The 16,658-nt window shown below is 36.1% G+C and overlaps 2 protein-coding genes across 10 annotated transcripts; both read left to right on the forward strand.

Annotated features, from left to right (window-relative positions):
* Positions 1–906: 906 nt before the first annotated feature.
* LOC143468539 (uncharacterized) lies at positions 907–2,948 on the forward strand. 4 transcript variants are annotated; one of them, XM_076965840.1, is made up of 6 exons: positions 907–980; positions 1,094–1,240; positions 1,456–1,674; positions 1,824–1,964; positions 2,057–2,197; positions 2,405–2,948. In XM_076965840.1, exons 1-5 carry the CDS (start codon positions 920–922, stop codon positions 2,188–2,190), a joined length of 702 nt encoding a protein of 233 aa, XP_076821955.1. In that variant the 5' UTR covers positions 907–919; the 3' UTR covers positions 2,191–2,197; positions 2,405–2,948. The 4 variants fall into 4 exon arrangements, with proteins under 4 accessions (XP_076821955.1, XP_076821954.1, XP_076821956.1 ...); XM_076965839.1 differs by having other exon boundaries at positions 2,412–2,948; XM_076965841.1 differs by having other exon boundaries at positions 2,778–2,948.
* On the forward strand, positions 2,266–16,232 carry LOC143468462 (sushi, von Willebrand factor type A, EGF and pentraxin domain-containing protein 1-like). Of its 6 annotated transcripts, none has more exons than XM_076965697.1 (35): positions 2,268–2,948; positions 3,226–3,310; positions 3,425–3,571; positions 3,799–4,017; positions 4,167–4,307; positions 4,400–4,576; positions 4,687–4,884; positions 5,026–5,211; positions 5,412–5,629; positions 5,737–5,866; positions 5,961–6,089; positions 6,166–6,245; positions 6,442–6,577; positions 6,856–7,001; positions 7,081–7,204; positions 7,286–7,410; positions 7,564–7,765; positions 7,843–7,999; positions 8,292–8,439; positions 8,586–8,763; positions 8,851–9,000; positions 9,173–9,343; positions 9,976–10,158; positions 10,264–10,443; positions 10,747–10,926; positions 11,065–11,250; positions 11,373–11,555; positions 11,863–12,045; positions 12,163–12,342; positions 12,648–12,830; positions 12,941–13,051; positions 13,164–13,346; positions 13,464–13,603; positions 13,947–14,126; positions 15,820–15,962. In XM_076965697.1, the coding sequence occupies exons 1-35, from the start codon at positions 2,946–2,948 to the stop codon at positions 15,823–15,825; spliced, it is 5,328 nt and encodes a 1,775-aa protein (XP_076821812.1). In that variant the 5' UTR covers positions 2,268–2,945; the 3' UTR covers positions 15,826–15,962. The 6 variants fall into 6 exon arrangements, with proteins under 6 accessions (XP_076821813.1, XP_076821812.1, XP_076821809.1 ...); XM_076965694.1 differs by having other exon boundaries at positions 2,269–2,948; positions 12,941–13,036; positions 13,464–13,643; positions 15,820–16,232; XM_076965695.1 differs by having other exon boundaries at positions 2,271–3,010; positions 13,464–13,643; positions 15,820–16,232.
* The last annotated feature ends 426 nt before the right edge of the window (positions 16,233–16,658 follow it).

Genomic DNA, 16,658 nt, shown 5'->3' on the forward strand with positions numbered 1-16,658 from the left:
AAACATAAGCTGGAATAACTGACAGAGTTTATACAAAACTCGTTGTTGGTTGCATAATAGAAAATACCATTGCTTTAAAACGCGCTGATTACTCTAGAAGAGAAGCGTGTACAAGTCACTGTAAAGCACATGCGCATGAGGGTGAGATCACAACTTACTACGAGTTAATTCAAAACACATGATCATCAATAAACATCATAAATCGTATTACTTTATTATCAACTTTTTCCACACTTCTCGCAGTCGTCTAATTATGCGGACCGCGATTTTCAATTAAATTATTGACAGCTTACTCGTAGCACAGGAAAAGAAAATTTTTTAAACATTTCAAAAATCTATGCTGCAGGTAACAGTCTTGTTCGGCGTGTAATATGTAAATTTGCTCAAATGAACTATTCTTCCAATCTCTAATATTAACGATGTGTTGATAACTTACACGCTTTAGATCTCTTCACGTATTGTTCGTGCTTCAAATTCCGTCTTACCTTTGTTGTATCAAAATGAACGGCCGCAAAATACGTACTGGTCAGTTTTGTACAGAATAAAAACAGTCTTAGTATTAAGCGCAGTGAAAGAACTTCGACCTCAAAGAGAATTGATTTGACGAACTCGTTTAGTCTTTCTTTTTGGTGACGAAATACCACATTTGCTTTGCACCATTTGTTGACTTTTTTCACATATAGCCTCAAGTAATTATGCAAAAGGGAATTTTTTACGACGGTTTATAAAACTTGTAATCTCAAAACGAAATCGTAAAGTTATTTCAGGATCGTTAATACGCAAACCACAACAAAAAGTTTTCAAACAAAACCGCGATAAATTTTTTCTGCGAGTTTGCCTATTTAAATCGCTTCAGGCAATTAGACATACGCTTATAAGATTCCCAATGTTAAAGAAAGAAAATTTAGTTTCAGAAAACATGGAGATCGAGTTTTGTCAAGTGTGTGCAGTAATCGTTTTGCTTTCAACAAGTTACCAAAGTACACGAGTATTTCATATGTTATTGCATTAGTCAAAGATAATAAAGTTAGAAAAACTATGCGTTTGTGGAAACCATTTTTGATTATGCTACAATTAGTTCATGTTTTCAAAGTTTCAGCTCAGTGTCCAAGACGAAACCAAACAAAGGCAGATGCTGTAGGACGACCTTGTCGTAAGCCCTGTTCATCACAAGCTCAGTGCAAAGATGGAAAAACATGTCGCTGTGATCACGAATGTGGAATGTCTTGCATCAATATGAGTAAGTTATAATGTGTTCCTGATAAAGCTGGATTGTACGACTAAATGATTTGACAGTAAAGTTATGAAGACAAGATTGTCTTATCATGTATGTACGGTCAGCAAAGTTTTTCTTTTTCCTTTCAAATATTTCAACAAGTATTCTTGGAATTTTATGGAGTTATACAGTTGAAAAATAAAAACAGAAGTTTACATAATATTTAACATTATTTATAGATAACTTATGCGGTCTACCATTGGTGATTCCAAATATGGCGTCAGTTCGCGTTTATCGAAGACACTCGAACGGATCACTCGTATTGAAACCGTCGCCACCTTACCAGTATGATGATATGGCTGAGTATGAGTGTTTGCCTGGTTACCGTTTAGAAGGATCTCAAAAGTTCAACTTATGCCATGGAAGGAAAAGTTGGACTAGATTGGCGGTTTGTGCTCGTAAGTGAATGTCAATGAACATCAAAGATAAAGTCATTCAAAACGCGTCACAATGAAGCGTTTTATGATATGTTGCTGTAACTAAACCATTTGCTATTATCTCCAATACAACAAAGTCGTTGCACATAAACTTGTTATTCTGTTTTCAGGAAGTTGCCGCAGGTTTGACCAAGAAAAAGTTTTGCAAAATCTCATGATATGCGGAACAAATTGTGTGACAAGTTCAGAGTGCACGGAAGACATGAGTTGTGTGTGTGATGGGTATTGTGGTAGGACTTGTGTGAACCCAGGTGATATATTTACACATAAAAATATCAATCGACTTTATTTTTATGTAACTTTCATTGACTAAGTGTCATATTTCAAATCTTATTTTTCAAAGATATCGATTGCGGGGAAGCCCCACCATCGACACACGCTTCAATCAAATATGACGGGGAAGGATTTCAACGAAGAGGTTACTACCGGTGTGACGTCGGATTTTATCTTCAGTCCGGAGATTTAAAAAGGAAATGAACAGGAGGTGGAACCTATTATTTCTCTATATCAAAACCTGAATTTTTACGAGACAAACTTTGTTTTCACGCGTTCGTCAGTCCATGTCCTGTATATACTCTATTTGCCTTACGACAAATTAGTGTTTTAAATGAGACAATTGATTGGTTCGTAGCAATTACATAGTGCTTCATGTACATATATCGTATACTACTCTACTTAATACAAACGCTAGTTTGCAGGAAGTTTTGATACCCGCATACACCGGGATCGTTTTCACATCAACGGTGAATCGTTCCACCGCTCATGGTCACTGAAATCAACCACAATCTACTTTTAAGACCCAGAGCAGCATTTATATTGACCTACAGTATATCCCCAAAACAATGGCTGGAAAGAGAAAGAAAAGAACGAAACTAAAGAGAATAAAAGCCTTAAACTGGAAAAATTGCCAGAAATAGTCTTATATGCAAACAACTATAATACAATAATAAACGTTATATGTTAGCAACGAAGTTTGTCACAAATTGTAAGTTTCGCATCATAAAAACAAACGTGAAATTAATTTCAGGTTCTTGACGTAAAACCAAATGTTGTTTACTCCAAAGGTTTTCGTAGCCATGAGCTCCAGGCCACTCACCACTACAAATTGTTGTCGACGTTGCACAGTTTAAAAAACAACGACTCGAAACAAACTGACGTCAGGAGAAGGAAGCTACCGGATATACTTCGTCTAGGAACGACGCAATTCAGTCAACTTGGCTTGTTTTGCACGAATGGTTGGTTTCACAAGTGCCTTTGTGTCTTGAATGAGCTTTCAACATTAATAGATCACAACAGGGTTCGTTTGAAGAAAAGCTATTGCCGTTTAGCCATGTTTTAGTTCTAGCAGTTTAGTTACACCTTAATTACAGATCAGCACCGACCTGTCAAGGTGATTGATGAATGTAATTTTAAAAATAGGAATCTGTGGCAAAATCTTTAGTCATTTGGGTTGTTTCTTTTTTTGCTCCAGGCAATCAGTCATACGCTTATAAGATTCCCTTAATGTTATAGAAAGAAAATTTAGTTTCGGAAAACATGGAGATCGAGTTTTGTCAAGTTTGTGCAGTAATCGTTTTGCTTTCAACAACTTACCAAAGTAAACGAGTATTTCATATGTTATTGTATTAGTCAAAGATAATAAAGTTAGTAAAAAATTATATGTTTTTTGAAGCCATTTTTGATTATGCTACAAATAATTCTTGTTTCAAAGTCTCAGCTCAGTGTCCAAGACGAAACCAAACAAAGGCAGATGCTGTAGGACGACCTTGTCGTAAGCCCTGTCCATCACAAGCTCAGTGCAAAGATGGAAAAATATGTCGCTGTGATCATGAATGTGGAACGTCTTGCATCAATATGAGTAAGTTATAATGTGTTCCTGATAAAGCTGGAATGTAAAAATTTATGATTTGTGCTTACAGCAAAGTTATGAAAGGCAAAATTATTTTAACATGTACAGTATTTACGGTCAAGGAATTCTTTTATTTTTTCTTTGAAACAATTAAACAAGTATTCGTGCAATGTTATGGAGTTATGTAGTTGAAAAATAAAAACAGAAGTTTACATAATATTTAACATTATTCATAGACAACTTTTGCGGTCTACCATTGGTCATACCAAATATGGCAAGAGTTTGCGTTTATCGAAGACTCTCGAATGGATCACTCGTATTGAAACCGTCGCCACCTTACCAGTATGATGATATGGCTGAGTATGAGTGTGCGCATGGTTACCGTTTAGAAGGATCTCAAAATTTTAACTTATGCCATGGAAGAAAAAGTTGGACTAGATTGGCGGTTTGTGCTCGTAAGTGAATGTCAATAAACATCAAAGATAAAGTCGTTCAAAGCGAGTCATTATGAAGCGATTTATGCTATGTTGCTATAACTAAACCATTTGCTATTATCTCAAAAATAACAAGATTGTTGCACATAAACTTGTTACTTTATTGTCAGGAAGTTGCCGCAGGTTTGACGAAGAAAAAGTTTTGCAAAATCTCATGATATGCGGAACAAATTGTGTGACAAGTTCAGAGTGCACGGAAGACATGAGTTGTATGTGTGATGGGTATTGTGGTAGGACTTGCGTGAACCCAGGTGATATATTTACACATAATAATATCAATTATCTTTATTTTTATGTAACTTTCATTGACTAAGTTTTGTATTTCAAATCTTATTTTTCAAAGATATCGATTGCGGGGAAGCCCCACCATCCACACACGCTTCAATTAAATATGACGGAGAAGGATTTCAACGAAGAGCTTACTACCGGTGTGACGTCGGATTTTATCCTCAGTCCGGAGATTTAACGAGGAAATGCACAGGAGGTGGAACCTGGAGTGGAAGATTAATCAACTGCGCTCGTGAGTAATTTGCCAAAGTCATGTTGAAATGTTTTCTAGGAACAAATATTATCGATTTTAACGTCACAAACATGGTTTTGGAATTATTCCAATTTGCTAAAACGTTATAGCTACAACTTGTGGTGATCCATTGCCTTCTATTCGATCGATGGGTGGCGAAATTGTGCAGGATCAGCATGACCCATATTTGGTTGGACACCAAGTGACGTTTCAGTGTTCTCCAGGGCAACGGTTTCTAGGAGACAGCGTTCAAACGTGCATGGAAGACGGACAGTGGAGTGGATTAAACGCAATTTGTGATTTGATTGGTGAATGAACCTTTTGCTGACTTGGAAAATACTTATAATATGCCTTGTTGGAGTTTTCATCCAATGCCTTAAAAGGAAAGGCGTACATACTGAGACAGAATTATAGCAGAGTAGTTGTAATTTGTCGTGGTTTTTATTTAGATGATGAATCAAGATGTCCGCATCCTGGAGTTCCAATAAACGGTAATCTCTTGACAAGGAGCAACTTCACGGTGGGAACGATGGTTGAGTTTGAATGTGATGAAGGATACTCGATGATTGGAGATCGACAACAAGAATGTTTTTACTTCCTACAGTGGAGCGATGGTGGTGCTCCGAAATGCATAGGTGTCGCAAGGAGCTCATCGTAATAGCAAAAGTGTAAACTGTATCTTTATACATCAGATAAAATTTATAATATTATTAAGTCTCCCAATCTGGCAAAGAAAGGCGCGCAATATAGTACGTACTAATGGGTGCGTGTTCGAAGTTCAAAAGCTACAGAAAAGTTTCATTTTCTTAACGCATGAAACTGCGCTTTTTTTCAGACCCTCGATACCCTGCCAGCAATTCAGTTTCTTTACGTCGACTTCAAGGAAATCTGGAAACAACTGAAGATCTTGTCCACAGCCACAGCCTGGGTCATTCATTATCATCAACATCAACAATATTGCATGAAACAATCTTTGTTATTGATATTTCTAAAGATGTCAGTGATGAAACTCTTAGAGTTTCCCTGAAGTTTGCTGAGAATCTTGTAATTGAGGTTGGTAAACACTTGCATGTTTTTAAAGAAGGCCTAAATAATTTCTATCTTGTATATAGACCAGCATCAAATTAGTTGTGCAAACAAATTCATTTTTAAATTTACAGGCAAGCAGAGACAACTACTTGAAATGCGCCATCATTGTTTTTGCTTCAGGATCCAAAGTTGTCCTGAGGTTTGCTTCAGTTCCTTCACAAGAAGTAATTCAATCGCTGAGAAGTATTTTAGCAGACAGAGGTAAGAGAGAAAGAGAAGTTGAAACAAAAATTGCATTGCTTATAAAATGAGCTTAAAATAATAAAAAATGTTATCAACTCGTGATTTGGCGCAGAAAAGTTCGTGCAAAATGTTGGTGAATTGAGAAACACTGCGGAGGGTTTGCGAAAATTACGGGAAGTCTATTTAAGCATCGCACAAAACATTTCGGAAAACATGAGGAATATTTTCTTGTTTATCAATGGTAAAAGGAGTATATGTGCGTCATCAACTCAGTTATACCCAAGAATTTAATTACGGATTGTTTTTCATTTTTTAAGGTCAACATTTTCAAGGACTGATTTCCCCAAAAATCGTAATGCAAGATTTTATAGATGGATTGTCAAAAAATTTGCCAAACGTACATTTGTGTGGATTTCATCTACAAACTTTTAATTTCATAAATAATATGATGTAATTTTCAGGAGCGCTATAAAAGTCAACACTTAAACATAAATGTTTCGATATTTCATGTTTTGGATTTCAGGATTTATCTAACTTCTGTTTGGTTTGAGTTTTGTTCACATTTGACACCAGAATGACGCAATATGTTTTAGATCTACGTAATAGCATTTGGATCAAATGTTCATGAGAGTGCCACCTATGACGAACTCCAATCCCTAACTTATCCCAGACATTTGCTTTTGGTCAATCCAACTTCCACTGAAGTACCCGATACTTTTAATAGCCAAGGTTAGTTCTAAGTTAGCAGTTCAATTGTAAAGGTTATTACTCAGTTCTACTGAAATATTTTTAAATTACAAAAGTTCAACATGTTGTTTAAATTTCGAAACAAATTAAAAATCATCATATTAAATTAAAACATGGACTAATATAATTTTTTTCAAACCAATGTCTACTTTTGTTATAGTCACAATCAATTCAACCATCGCAGTTAAAGTTTAAACTTAGTTGAAAACCAATGAAATATGAAATATGATTGGAGCAAGACTAACAAAATGTTTCTACAGACTTTTGTCAATGCGGAACATCTGGAGATATTGGAAATGTGAAGAAAAGAGCAAGTATTGGCAGAGTTGTAAAAGGAACAAAAGCAAATTTGGCTGCTTGGCCTTGGCAAGTTCTAATAGCCGAAAATCGGGCAAGAATTTCAAACGTAAGCTTGAATATTTACATATATAGCTTTAACATTAAGCTAAAATTACGAGTTTACCTAAAAGATGTACCGTTTGTAGACATATCGCCGTGTTAGAGGCGGTGGGTCTTTAATCAACCATCGATGGGTTCTCACAGCTGCTCATATCTTTCATGGCATGGCAAGACCAAGAGATTGGGCGCACAATATCTTGCTTACGTTTGGTTGGTTGAATCTCATTGAAAGATTGTTTTGTAAAAAACAAAAGCGTTGATTAAGTTTGTTGTGTAACAATTGTTTCAAAGGAATTCGACAGTTACCGGAAAGCGATCAATCTCAGCTTTCTTCACATGTACAAGTTTTTCGAGCAAAGAAGATTTATGAGCACGAAAACTTTTCCATCAACACATTTGATTACGACATAGCTTTGGTAATTTTTGTTTAATCAAATAGCATTAGAAGTTTGATGAAACCAGAATATGTTGCAACTGAAAAGTGTTTCAAAACAGGAGATATATCTTGTATGTTTGAAATCAACTTTTTTCTGAAAACACTGACGAACAAAATCGATATGTTGCTACAGATTCTTGTAGGCAGAGAATTGAAGCAACTTGGCTTGTACTGGCAGCAAACTGGAAATGCAGGTTGGGTGAATTATACGTCATTTGTGAGACCAGTGTGCTTGCCATGCATGGATAGAAATTGCGTCAGTGAATATTTGGAGAGAAATGAAAGGACGTTGTTTGGGAGAAAGATTTCAGAAAGTGATAAATGCAAAACTGAAGGTAGGTCATGTACAATTACAGAAAATATATTTTTTTAAATGATTTTGTCCGTGAATTGATGCTTAAACTTGTTTTAGGCGACTGGTTGATCGAAAAAGGAGAACTTGAAAGAAAGTCTGTTCTAACAGTCGTTACAGGTTTTGGTGAAAAAAGGATTCGTCATACCTCGGATTTTAAATTTAAAGCTTCGAAATTTTTAACCCAAGCACTAATTCGACTTCATAACGATGAAAGGTGACTCCAAAGTAGATTTCAGTTCTCAGAAGCTTGATTCGAATGATTGGAATAAATATGAAAAATGAGATGGCTTGTAGAGCTTTTTACAAAAGAAATAAAATTATGACTTTAATTATAACTATGACTATGACTACGACTTCGACTGCGACTGTCATTGTCACTGTCACTCTCATTGTCACTGTCACTGTCAATAGGTAAATTATGAAAAAATTTGAAGCTGCTGTGCTCTTAGATATTTTTAAACATAAAAAGGTTTACGAAGTGTTAGATTTATTTCATGAATTTTCAGGTGCAATCGAAGTATTGCCCAAATGAGAAAAAAAGGTTTACCCGAAGGAATTACGTTTACTGACCAAATGATTTGTGGAATTGGGGGAAACCCTGGTATTATAACTGATGCATGTAAAGGAGACAGCGGCGGACCACTTGTACGAGAGGTGGGCGAAGCTGAAACAGAGATTTGCTGAAGCTCAATTACAGCAAATCTTAAGTTGTTATGAGTTTTTTATTAAAATTTAAGGAGGATTATCTAAAATAAATGCAAGTTTACATGATATTTATTACGTTTCAATTTTATTTACAGTTCAAAGAGAATGTTATTGGCAAGGGATGTTGGATGCAAATTGGAATTGTGAGCTGGGGTTGGGGATGTGGATCAACATACACAGAAAACAGCATAAAACACCAATTTCCAGGCTACTACACAAGCGTAGCTCTCCTAATGTCCTGGGTGACTGAAATACAACAACAAACAAAATCAGGTTCTGTTCCCATTAGTCGAAAAATTGTAATTTACCAAATAAAAACAAACGTTTGCAATAATTACTTTAAATATTTACTGAAATTAGTTCATCCTGATTCGTTTTGTCATGTTGATCCTTGCCAAGTGGAGAAAGGAAGAACTTGTAAGAAATCTTGTGAGGATGATGCAGATTGTAGAGGAGCACTGAAGAGATGTGTTTGTGATGACGTTTGTGGAATGTCTTGTATTAATCCAAGTAACAGTTTGGTTAAAGCAAAATAGTTGTACTGTAGTAGAAAACCTATAATGGGACATTCATTATGTTTTCAAATAATCGAAACTTTTTATTGGCAAATTCTAAGCAATCTTGGTCCAGTTTTTTACACGTTTTCGGCTTTACAATAACCATTTATTTGTTTCTTAATTAGAAGCTGTTTGTGATGATTTGGATACACTCAGCAATGGGACAATCGAAGGCAACAGAACTTATGGCAATACAGTTTATTACACTTGCAATGAGGGATTCATTCTCAAAGGAACAAGAACCAGGACATGTAGATCCGACAAGAAATGGACCGGAACAGCACCAACTTGCTTGGGTAAGATTGGCTTTGTCGAGATTTACATTCAAGCGCATTTATGTAGTTACTATTCAAGGAACTTTCCCAAATTGAACCAAACCTGACAAGGAATATATACCATGTCCATTTATATCGCGATGGATGGTATATAATGTAAAACTAAATATATGAGTTATGTTTGCATGATATTAACTTCTACTTTAAGTTGTAGAAGCTTCCAAATTCCATTCATTTCTACAACATAATCAAATGCTTTATCAATTTGTTCAATAAAACATCTATATACGCTTGCATTAGAAAGTTAGTTTATTTTGTTACGATTTTTAAATGTAAATACCGTGCATTGTTTTACAAAAGATTAATTTACGAAATTATTGTTTTGAATTTCATTGTTTAACGTTTTAAGTCTTTTATTGTATTTACTGTAAAAACACATAAAAACATATGCTTGGTTAATTTTCATGACAAGAATGTGTTCAACTAACATTTTATTAACGGTTCTAACAAAGCAATAGCCAGTTGCTGCACATAATAACTAAGTCAGGGGCTTCTCTTGTTCTTGATGAACCGATAAGTAAGATAGTATATACGTGATTTATACTTGTAGGTTACTTACCTTTCTGTTAAAACAATTTCTTTATTGTAAACAGAGATAGAATGCGTCGTACCTAGAGCTCCAAGCTTCGGTTCTGTTGAACCTCCAAGCTTTAGCAGAGTGGCATTGGATGAGATCATAACATACTCTTGTGGTCGAAGATATCGACTGGTTGGTACCTCTAGGGCAACTTGCAAAGAAGATCGAACATTCGCTTCCTCACCACCACGTTGCCAAGGTAGGTATTGTTAAGATAAAATGTGTAATGATGGGATGATAAAAGAAATAAGACTTTTAAAATGTCACACTTGTATCAATCGCATCCAATTAAACAATTTTCCAGAAATAACCTGTCCACATCGAACCACACCTGCACACGCCAGACCAAGTTCATTCAAGTCGCGATGGCTGGTAGATGAAGTTCTAAGTTACACTTGCGCTCTTCGGTATGACTTTAGGGGAAATCCTTCATCAACCTGTCTAGTTAGTGGAAGTTGGTCAAATACTTTACCATATTGCCACAGTGAGCAATTTATTGTATTTTTGTCATCTTATTATTATTCTATTGTCGCATTTGTACTAAGACGTAAAGTTACTCAGATATAGAGAAGTTTCATCTCATTGTAAACACATTCTCAAACTATACAAAGAAAAAGTGACTATCAAGAATTGTCCATTTCTACCTTCTAATATAGCACTTCATTGTAACACAATTAATTCTGCAAAAATAAATCTTTACAGAATTACCGTTTCACAATCACTGTGAGTTATTACCAACACTCTGAAATAGAACGTAACACTCATAATGTGCACGTTGATATTTCAGTACGACGATGTGTACACCGAGACGTTCCAGAACATTCTACAGCTAACCCTAACAAAAGTCAATGGGTTTATGGCGACCGAGTCACGTACACTTGTGATCGTGGCTACGAGTTGTCAGGATCGGCTGAATCACGTTGCACGTCAAGTGGTCGTTGGTCTGATCCTCCACCTACTTGCACAAGTAAGTCGGTAGCAAGATCATGTTGAAAAAGTTTTATGAATTGCTTTTAAACGATGCTGAAACGTATTTAATTTAGTGCTGTGTGAACAACATGTTGAAGCTTTAACTTATTAGAATTTTATTGTGTTTACTTTACAGTAAGATCATGCGAGCATCCCACACCACCACGTAACGTCGACATAATAAGACCAGCAAACAAAATGTCTTGGGTGTATGAAGATACTATAACATATGGATGTAGTAGAGGTTATCGCTTAAATGGAGCCAGAACTTTGTCATGCACTGAAGATGGGACGTGGTCGCACCCTGTACCGACTTGCCAACGTAATACTCAACTTTACTGCAGTCCTTACATACAGTATACCTTGCTAATCAAGTCACCTACTTTTCTAGGGCTCTACGATTTATGTTACGGCTTATCCGCAAAATAAATTGCGTTTTTGCAGAAATCACCTGTGAGCGCTCTGACCCCGACTTCGGCGAGTCAATCCCCAGAAAGGAAAGATATATTTTCGATGAGAAAATTACATATTCATGCAACGACGGATTTATTTTGGAGGGTGCAATTAGGTCAATTTGTCAAACATCTGGAAGTTGGAATAACGATCCTCCGAACTGCTATTTGCCTGGTAAATGCTCGCTATCATTTAATCCTCGTTAAAAGCATTCCAGTAAAACTCAAACAAGATTGTCCACCCGATAATGGTAATAAACGATGGATTGATAATAATTGCTAATTTTCATAAACGTCGTTACTAACGTGCCTTGTAATGCGATTATGACGCATTTAGTTTATAATAATCAATGGTATTACAATATCTGCAAAATTAGGAGATTTTTAAAATTAAATTTCGAAATGAAAACGCAACAATGGTAAGAAGGGGTTAAAACAATGGTGTTAGTTTTCTGTTAAAACAATTTCATTATTGTAAACAGAGTTAGAATGCGTCGTACCCAGAGCTCCAAGCTTCGGTTCTGTTGAACCTCCAAGGTATAGCAGAGTGGCATTGGATAACATCATAACATACTCTTGTGGTCGAAAGTATCGACTGGTCGGTAACTCTAGGGCAACTTGCAAAGAAGACCGAACGTTCACTTCCCCACCACCACGTTGCGACGGTGGGTATTTTGGAAATGAAATATGTATTGAAGGGATGATGAATGAACATTTAAAAGGAAAAAGATGTTTAAAATGTTGTGCTTTTATCAATCACATCCAATTAAACACTTTTCCAGAAATAACCTGTCCACGTCGAACCACACCTGCACACGCTACACCAAGCTCATACAAGTCGCGATGGGTGGTAGATGAAGTTCTAAATTACACTTGCGATGTTGGATATGAATTGAGGGGAAATCCCTCATCAACCTGTCTAGTTAGCGGAGGCTGGTCAAATGAATTACCCAATTGCCGCAGTGAGCAATTTATTGCATTTTTGTCATCTTGTTATTATTCTATTGTCACATTTGTACTAAGACGTAAAGTTACTACTTAGATATAGAGAAGATTCATCTCATTGTAAACACATTGTCACACTATTTGGAGAAAAAGTGATTATTAAGAATTACCATTTCTACCTTTTAATATAGCACAGCATTTTAACAGAATTAAATATGCAGAAATACAACTTTACAGAATTACCGTTTCACAATTACTGTGATTTATTACCAACACTCTGGAATAGCACGTAAAACTCATAATATGCACGTTGTTGTTTCAGTACAACGATGTGTACACCGAGATTCTCCAGAACATTCTACTACTAACCCTAACAAAAGTCAATGGGTTTATGGCGACCGAGTCACTTACACATGTGATCGTGGCTACGAGTTGTCAGGATCGGCTGAATCACGCTGCACGTCAAGTGGTCGTTGGTCTGATCCTCCACCTACTTGCACAAGTGGTAACTAAAGTTTAACAACGGATTAAAAAGTTGAAATTGGCAAAAAAATCTTATGAAACGTTTTCCTACCCTGCTGTATTTCGACTAATACATTTCCTTATTACATTAAGTTGACGAATGCCAACCACGTCCATGCAGGAACGGAGGAACTTGTTTGAATAGAATCGATGCTTACAAATGTTATTGTCTGCGAGGGTACGAAGGAGGTAATTGTGAAATAAGTAAGTTAAAAGTGTTGTACTTATGTATATCGTTCTTATGGTTAATACATGCAAATCGAACGTTTACACGTGTAGGCGTTTTCTGTTAAAACAATTTCATTATTGTAAACAGAGATAGAATGCGTCGTACCCAGGACTCCAAGCTTCGGTTCTGTTGAACCTCCAAGCTTTAGCAGAGTGGCATTGGATAACATCATAACATACTCTTGTGGTCGAAAGTATCGATTGGTTGGTAACTCTAGGGCAACTTGCGAAGAAGATCGAACGTTCACTTCTCCACCACCACGTTGCGACGGTGGATATTTTGGAAATGAAATATGTATTGAAGGGATGATGAATGAACATATAAAAGGAAAAAGATATTTAAAATGTCATACTTGTATCAATCATATCCAATTAAACACTTTTCCAGAAATAACCTGTCCACGTCGAACCACACCTGCACACGCCAGACCGAGTTCATTCAAGTCACGATGGGTGGTAGATGATGTTCTAAGTTACACTTGCGCTCTTCGGTACGACTTTAGGGGAAATCCCTCATCAACCTGTCTAGTTAGTGGAAGTTGGTCAAATACTTTACCATATTGCCACAGTGAGCAATTTATTGTATTTTTGTCATCTTATTACCATTCCATTGTCACATTTGTACTAAGACGTAAAGTTACTCAGATATAGAGAAGTTTCATCTCATTGTAAACACATCCTCAAACTATACACAGAAAAAGTGACTATTAAGAATTGTCCATTTCTACCTTCTAATATAGCACTTCATTGTAACAGAATTAATTCTGCAGAAATACAGCTTTACAGAATTACCGTTTCACAATTACTGTGAGTTATTACCAACACTCTGAAAGAGCACGTAAGACTCATAATATGCACGTTGTTGTTTCAGTACGACGATGTGTACACCGACATGTTCCAGAACATTCTACAGCTAACCCTAATAAAAGTCAATGGGTTTATGGCGACCGAGTCACTTACACTTGTGATCGTGGCTACGAGTTGTCAGGATCGGCTGAATCACGCTGCACGTCAAGTGGTCGTTGGTCTGATCCTCCACCTACTTGCACAAGTAAGTTGGGAGCAAGATCATGTTGAAACAGTTTTATGAATTGCTTTTAAACGGTGTTGAACAATACAATCTCATTTTCGCAACCATTCTCCCAAACAAGACTTCAAACTACTAATATTCCTCGGAACAGTTTTACGAAAACTACGGAATTGGTAAAATTGCGAAATTTATAAAATTTTGATGTTTGAAACCCTGGATGACGTCACTCGGGATTTTACCCTTTTGAAAATAGAAGTGGCTTGAGTAATTCAATGCGCTGCACTTGCTCAAATAACGCGAATGCTGCAGACAAAGCGGGTTACTGTAGAATAGATAATGTGCTCATACAAAAGGAACAGTTTGCTTGACAAAATAAAATAATTGTATATCCGGGCAATATTTGAACTAAATTCACTGATTCCGTGTTTGAAACAAGCGATAAATATATTTGAGTCTTGAAATTTTACGTTGCAATATTTTCTTGTTTACCAGCAACAGGCTGCCAAGGTGATCGTTATTCTGGTTTCAATTTCTACGAGAGCGTTAGTATAGAAATCCATAGTTCAAGGTTTTTGCTTGAAAAATGTGCAGTTTGTCGGTAAAAACATGAGTTTTGCGAATTGCTCTATAACAATAACAAATGTGAATACAAACAACAATTAAGTACAGCTCAAGCCAACGAAAAGGCAACCACAAAACTTAAAACCAACTTAAGATGTAATTTACGTATCTATGCCAGATAAAGTCAAACGTTGAAACAACCATATTTTCATAAAACCAACTCTTATTTTCAATAAAACTGGGTTGTGAAGTAAATTTTAAGGCACAACGTTTTAACTGATCTGTTTTTCTCTAATACGTTTCGCATCAAGTCCCATTTTGTTGGAAATTTACAGTATATCAAACTAATTAATCCGATTGTGAAATTTCAGTTAAGTCATATATATTATTTATTATTTATTAACGAATGAAACTGCGCTTTTTTCAAATCTTCAATACCTTGTCAGCAAACTTCTTTTTGGTTTGAATTTTGTTCACATTTGACACCAGAAATGACGCAATATGTGTTAGATTTACGTAATAGCATATATACATAACTATACATAGCTCCAATTTGCTTGCGTAAGATTGGCTGCGTCGAGATTTACATTTAAGCGCATTTATGTAGTTATCTTTCAAGGAACTTTCCCAAAGTATTTTTGGTGAAAACGTCGGAATAATTCAAAATCAGTAGTAAGAGTCTTCACTAAAATGTTTTGGCGATTTCGTCAACTTTCTTCAACACTAATGCACAAACTTTAATTATGACGATGAATGGGACAGATGTGACAAGTCTTGTTCTTGTGCGTTTTACTTTGTTTCTGGTTAAGCATTAACATTTGAAGATCTCACCGCTTTCACTCACTTTGGCGACATTATTTTTAAATGCATGTTTTTCCATTCCATTAAGTGATTTCTCCCAAGTTAAACAAGAAGAATCGACTCAGAAAATTATGGATATCAGGTTTTTTCAAGCACTTGTCGTGCTCGTTGTATCTTCAGCGATTAATCAAAGTGAAACAGCATTAAAATTGTTGTATTTGTAACAGAGTAAAGATAGTTACAAACGAATGGTTGTTAAACAATGTATCAAGTGTGGTAGGAAGAAATAGTTTTATTACGATTGCAAACATAAGCTGGAATAACTGACAAAGTTTAATGTTGTGTTTCACAGGTATAAAGCTCTCGTGCAGTAATGTTGTTGTTCCTGTTCGGACTATTGTGGGCTCGATCAAGTTTCCTTATGTGGCTGGTGACAGCATCACGTATTCATGCGAAGCTGGGTATAATATGATGGGACCAGCCACGATAGTTTGTCAGAATACTGGAAGGTGGAGCAGCAACCCACCAAGCTGCGTCTAAACGTGTTATCAGTTCTACCGCTTATCTTTGTGGTTGTCCATAAAACCTCAAACACTTAAGACTGTTAGCAATGGTGTCGTTGTAATGGTAAACGATCTTCTTGTAATAAAATATGCTTTCATTTACTTCGTGTGCTATAGCCTGGTACACTGGCATGGTGTGGCTTCGTGCCGTCTGTATATTAAAATTGTATGTAATATGAAATATATTTGGTGAAAGGTTTGACCAAGCACCGTGTTTATTTCTTCGCTGTTGTTGCAGTTTTTCTTTTTAAAAGGTTCACACTTTAGGCCTACACCTGAAGTGTAAAAAGCTTCACCAATGATAAGATAAATCCTTAGCTTTCGTGACCCTCACCAATGAGTATGGTCATGTGAGGTCAGTCTACTTTGACGTTGAGCGAGAATGTAGGTTGGATTATGGTGCGCAGTTTTAATCACTTGTTTCATTAGAAAGAAACCAAGCTTTTATGTACAGCATGTTTGTTGTGGGAGTGCTTTGTTGATGAGAACCTTTGATGAATTATGACTGTTAAACAATGTATCAAGTCTAGTAGGAAGGGATAATTCTACTTCGATTGCAAACATAAGCTGAAATAACTGACAGAGTTTATACAAACCTCAGTGTTGTTGTTGGTTGCATAATGGAAAA

This window comes from Clavelina lepadiformis, chromosome 8, assembly GCF_947623445.1.
Source record: "Clavelina lepadiformis chromosome 8, kaClaLepa1.1, whole genome shotgun sequence".
Lineage (NCBI taxonomy): Eukaryota > Metazoa > Chordata > Ascidiacea > Aplousobranchia > Clavelinidae > Clavelina > Clavelina lepadiformis.

What these genes read in the sequence shown, in the direction of transcription:
- LOC143468539 (XM_076965838.1), top strand. Translation starts at nt 920, where the DNA reads ATGGAGATCGAGTTTTGTCAAGTGTGTGCAGTAATCGTTTTGCTTTCA. An exon ending in TAGATTGGCGGTTTGTGCTC is followed by an intron (nt 1,675 to 1,823) that starts GTAAGTGAATGT and finishes TTCTGTTTTCAG; the next exon opens with GAAGTTGCCGCAGGTTTGAC. An exon ending in TAGGACTTGTGTGAACCCAG is followed by an intron (nt 1,965 to 2,056) that starts GTGATATATTTA and finishes TATTTTTCAAAG; the next exon opens with ATATCGATTGCGGGGAAGCC.
- LOC143468462 (XM_076965692.1), top strand. An exon ending in AAGATTAATCAACTGCGCTC is followed by an intron (nt 4,577 to 4,686) that starts GTGAGTAATTTG and finishes AAAACGTTATAG; the next exon opens with CTACAACTTGTGGTGATCCA. An exon ending in AATGTCTTGTATTAATCCAA is followed by an intron (nt 9,001 to 9,172) that starts GTAACAGTTTGG and finishes TTTCTTAATTAG; the next exon opens with AAGCTGTTTGTGATGATTTG.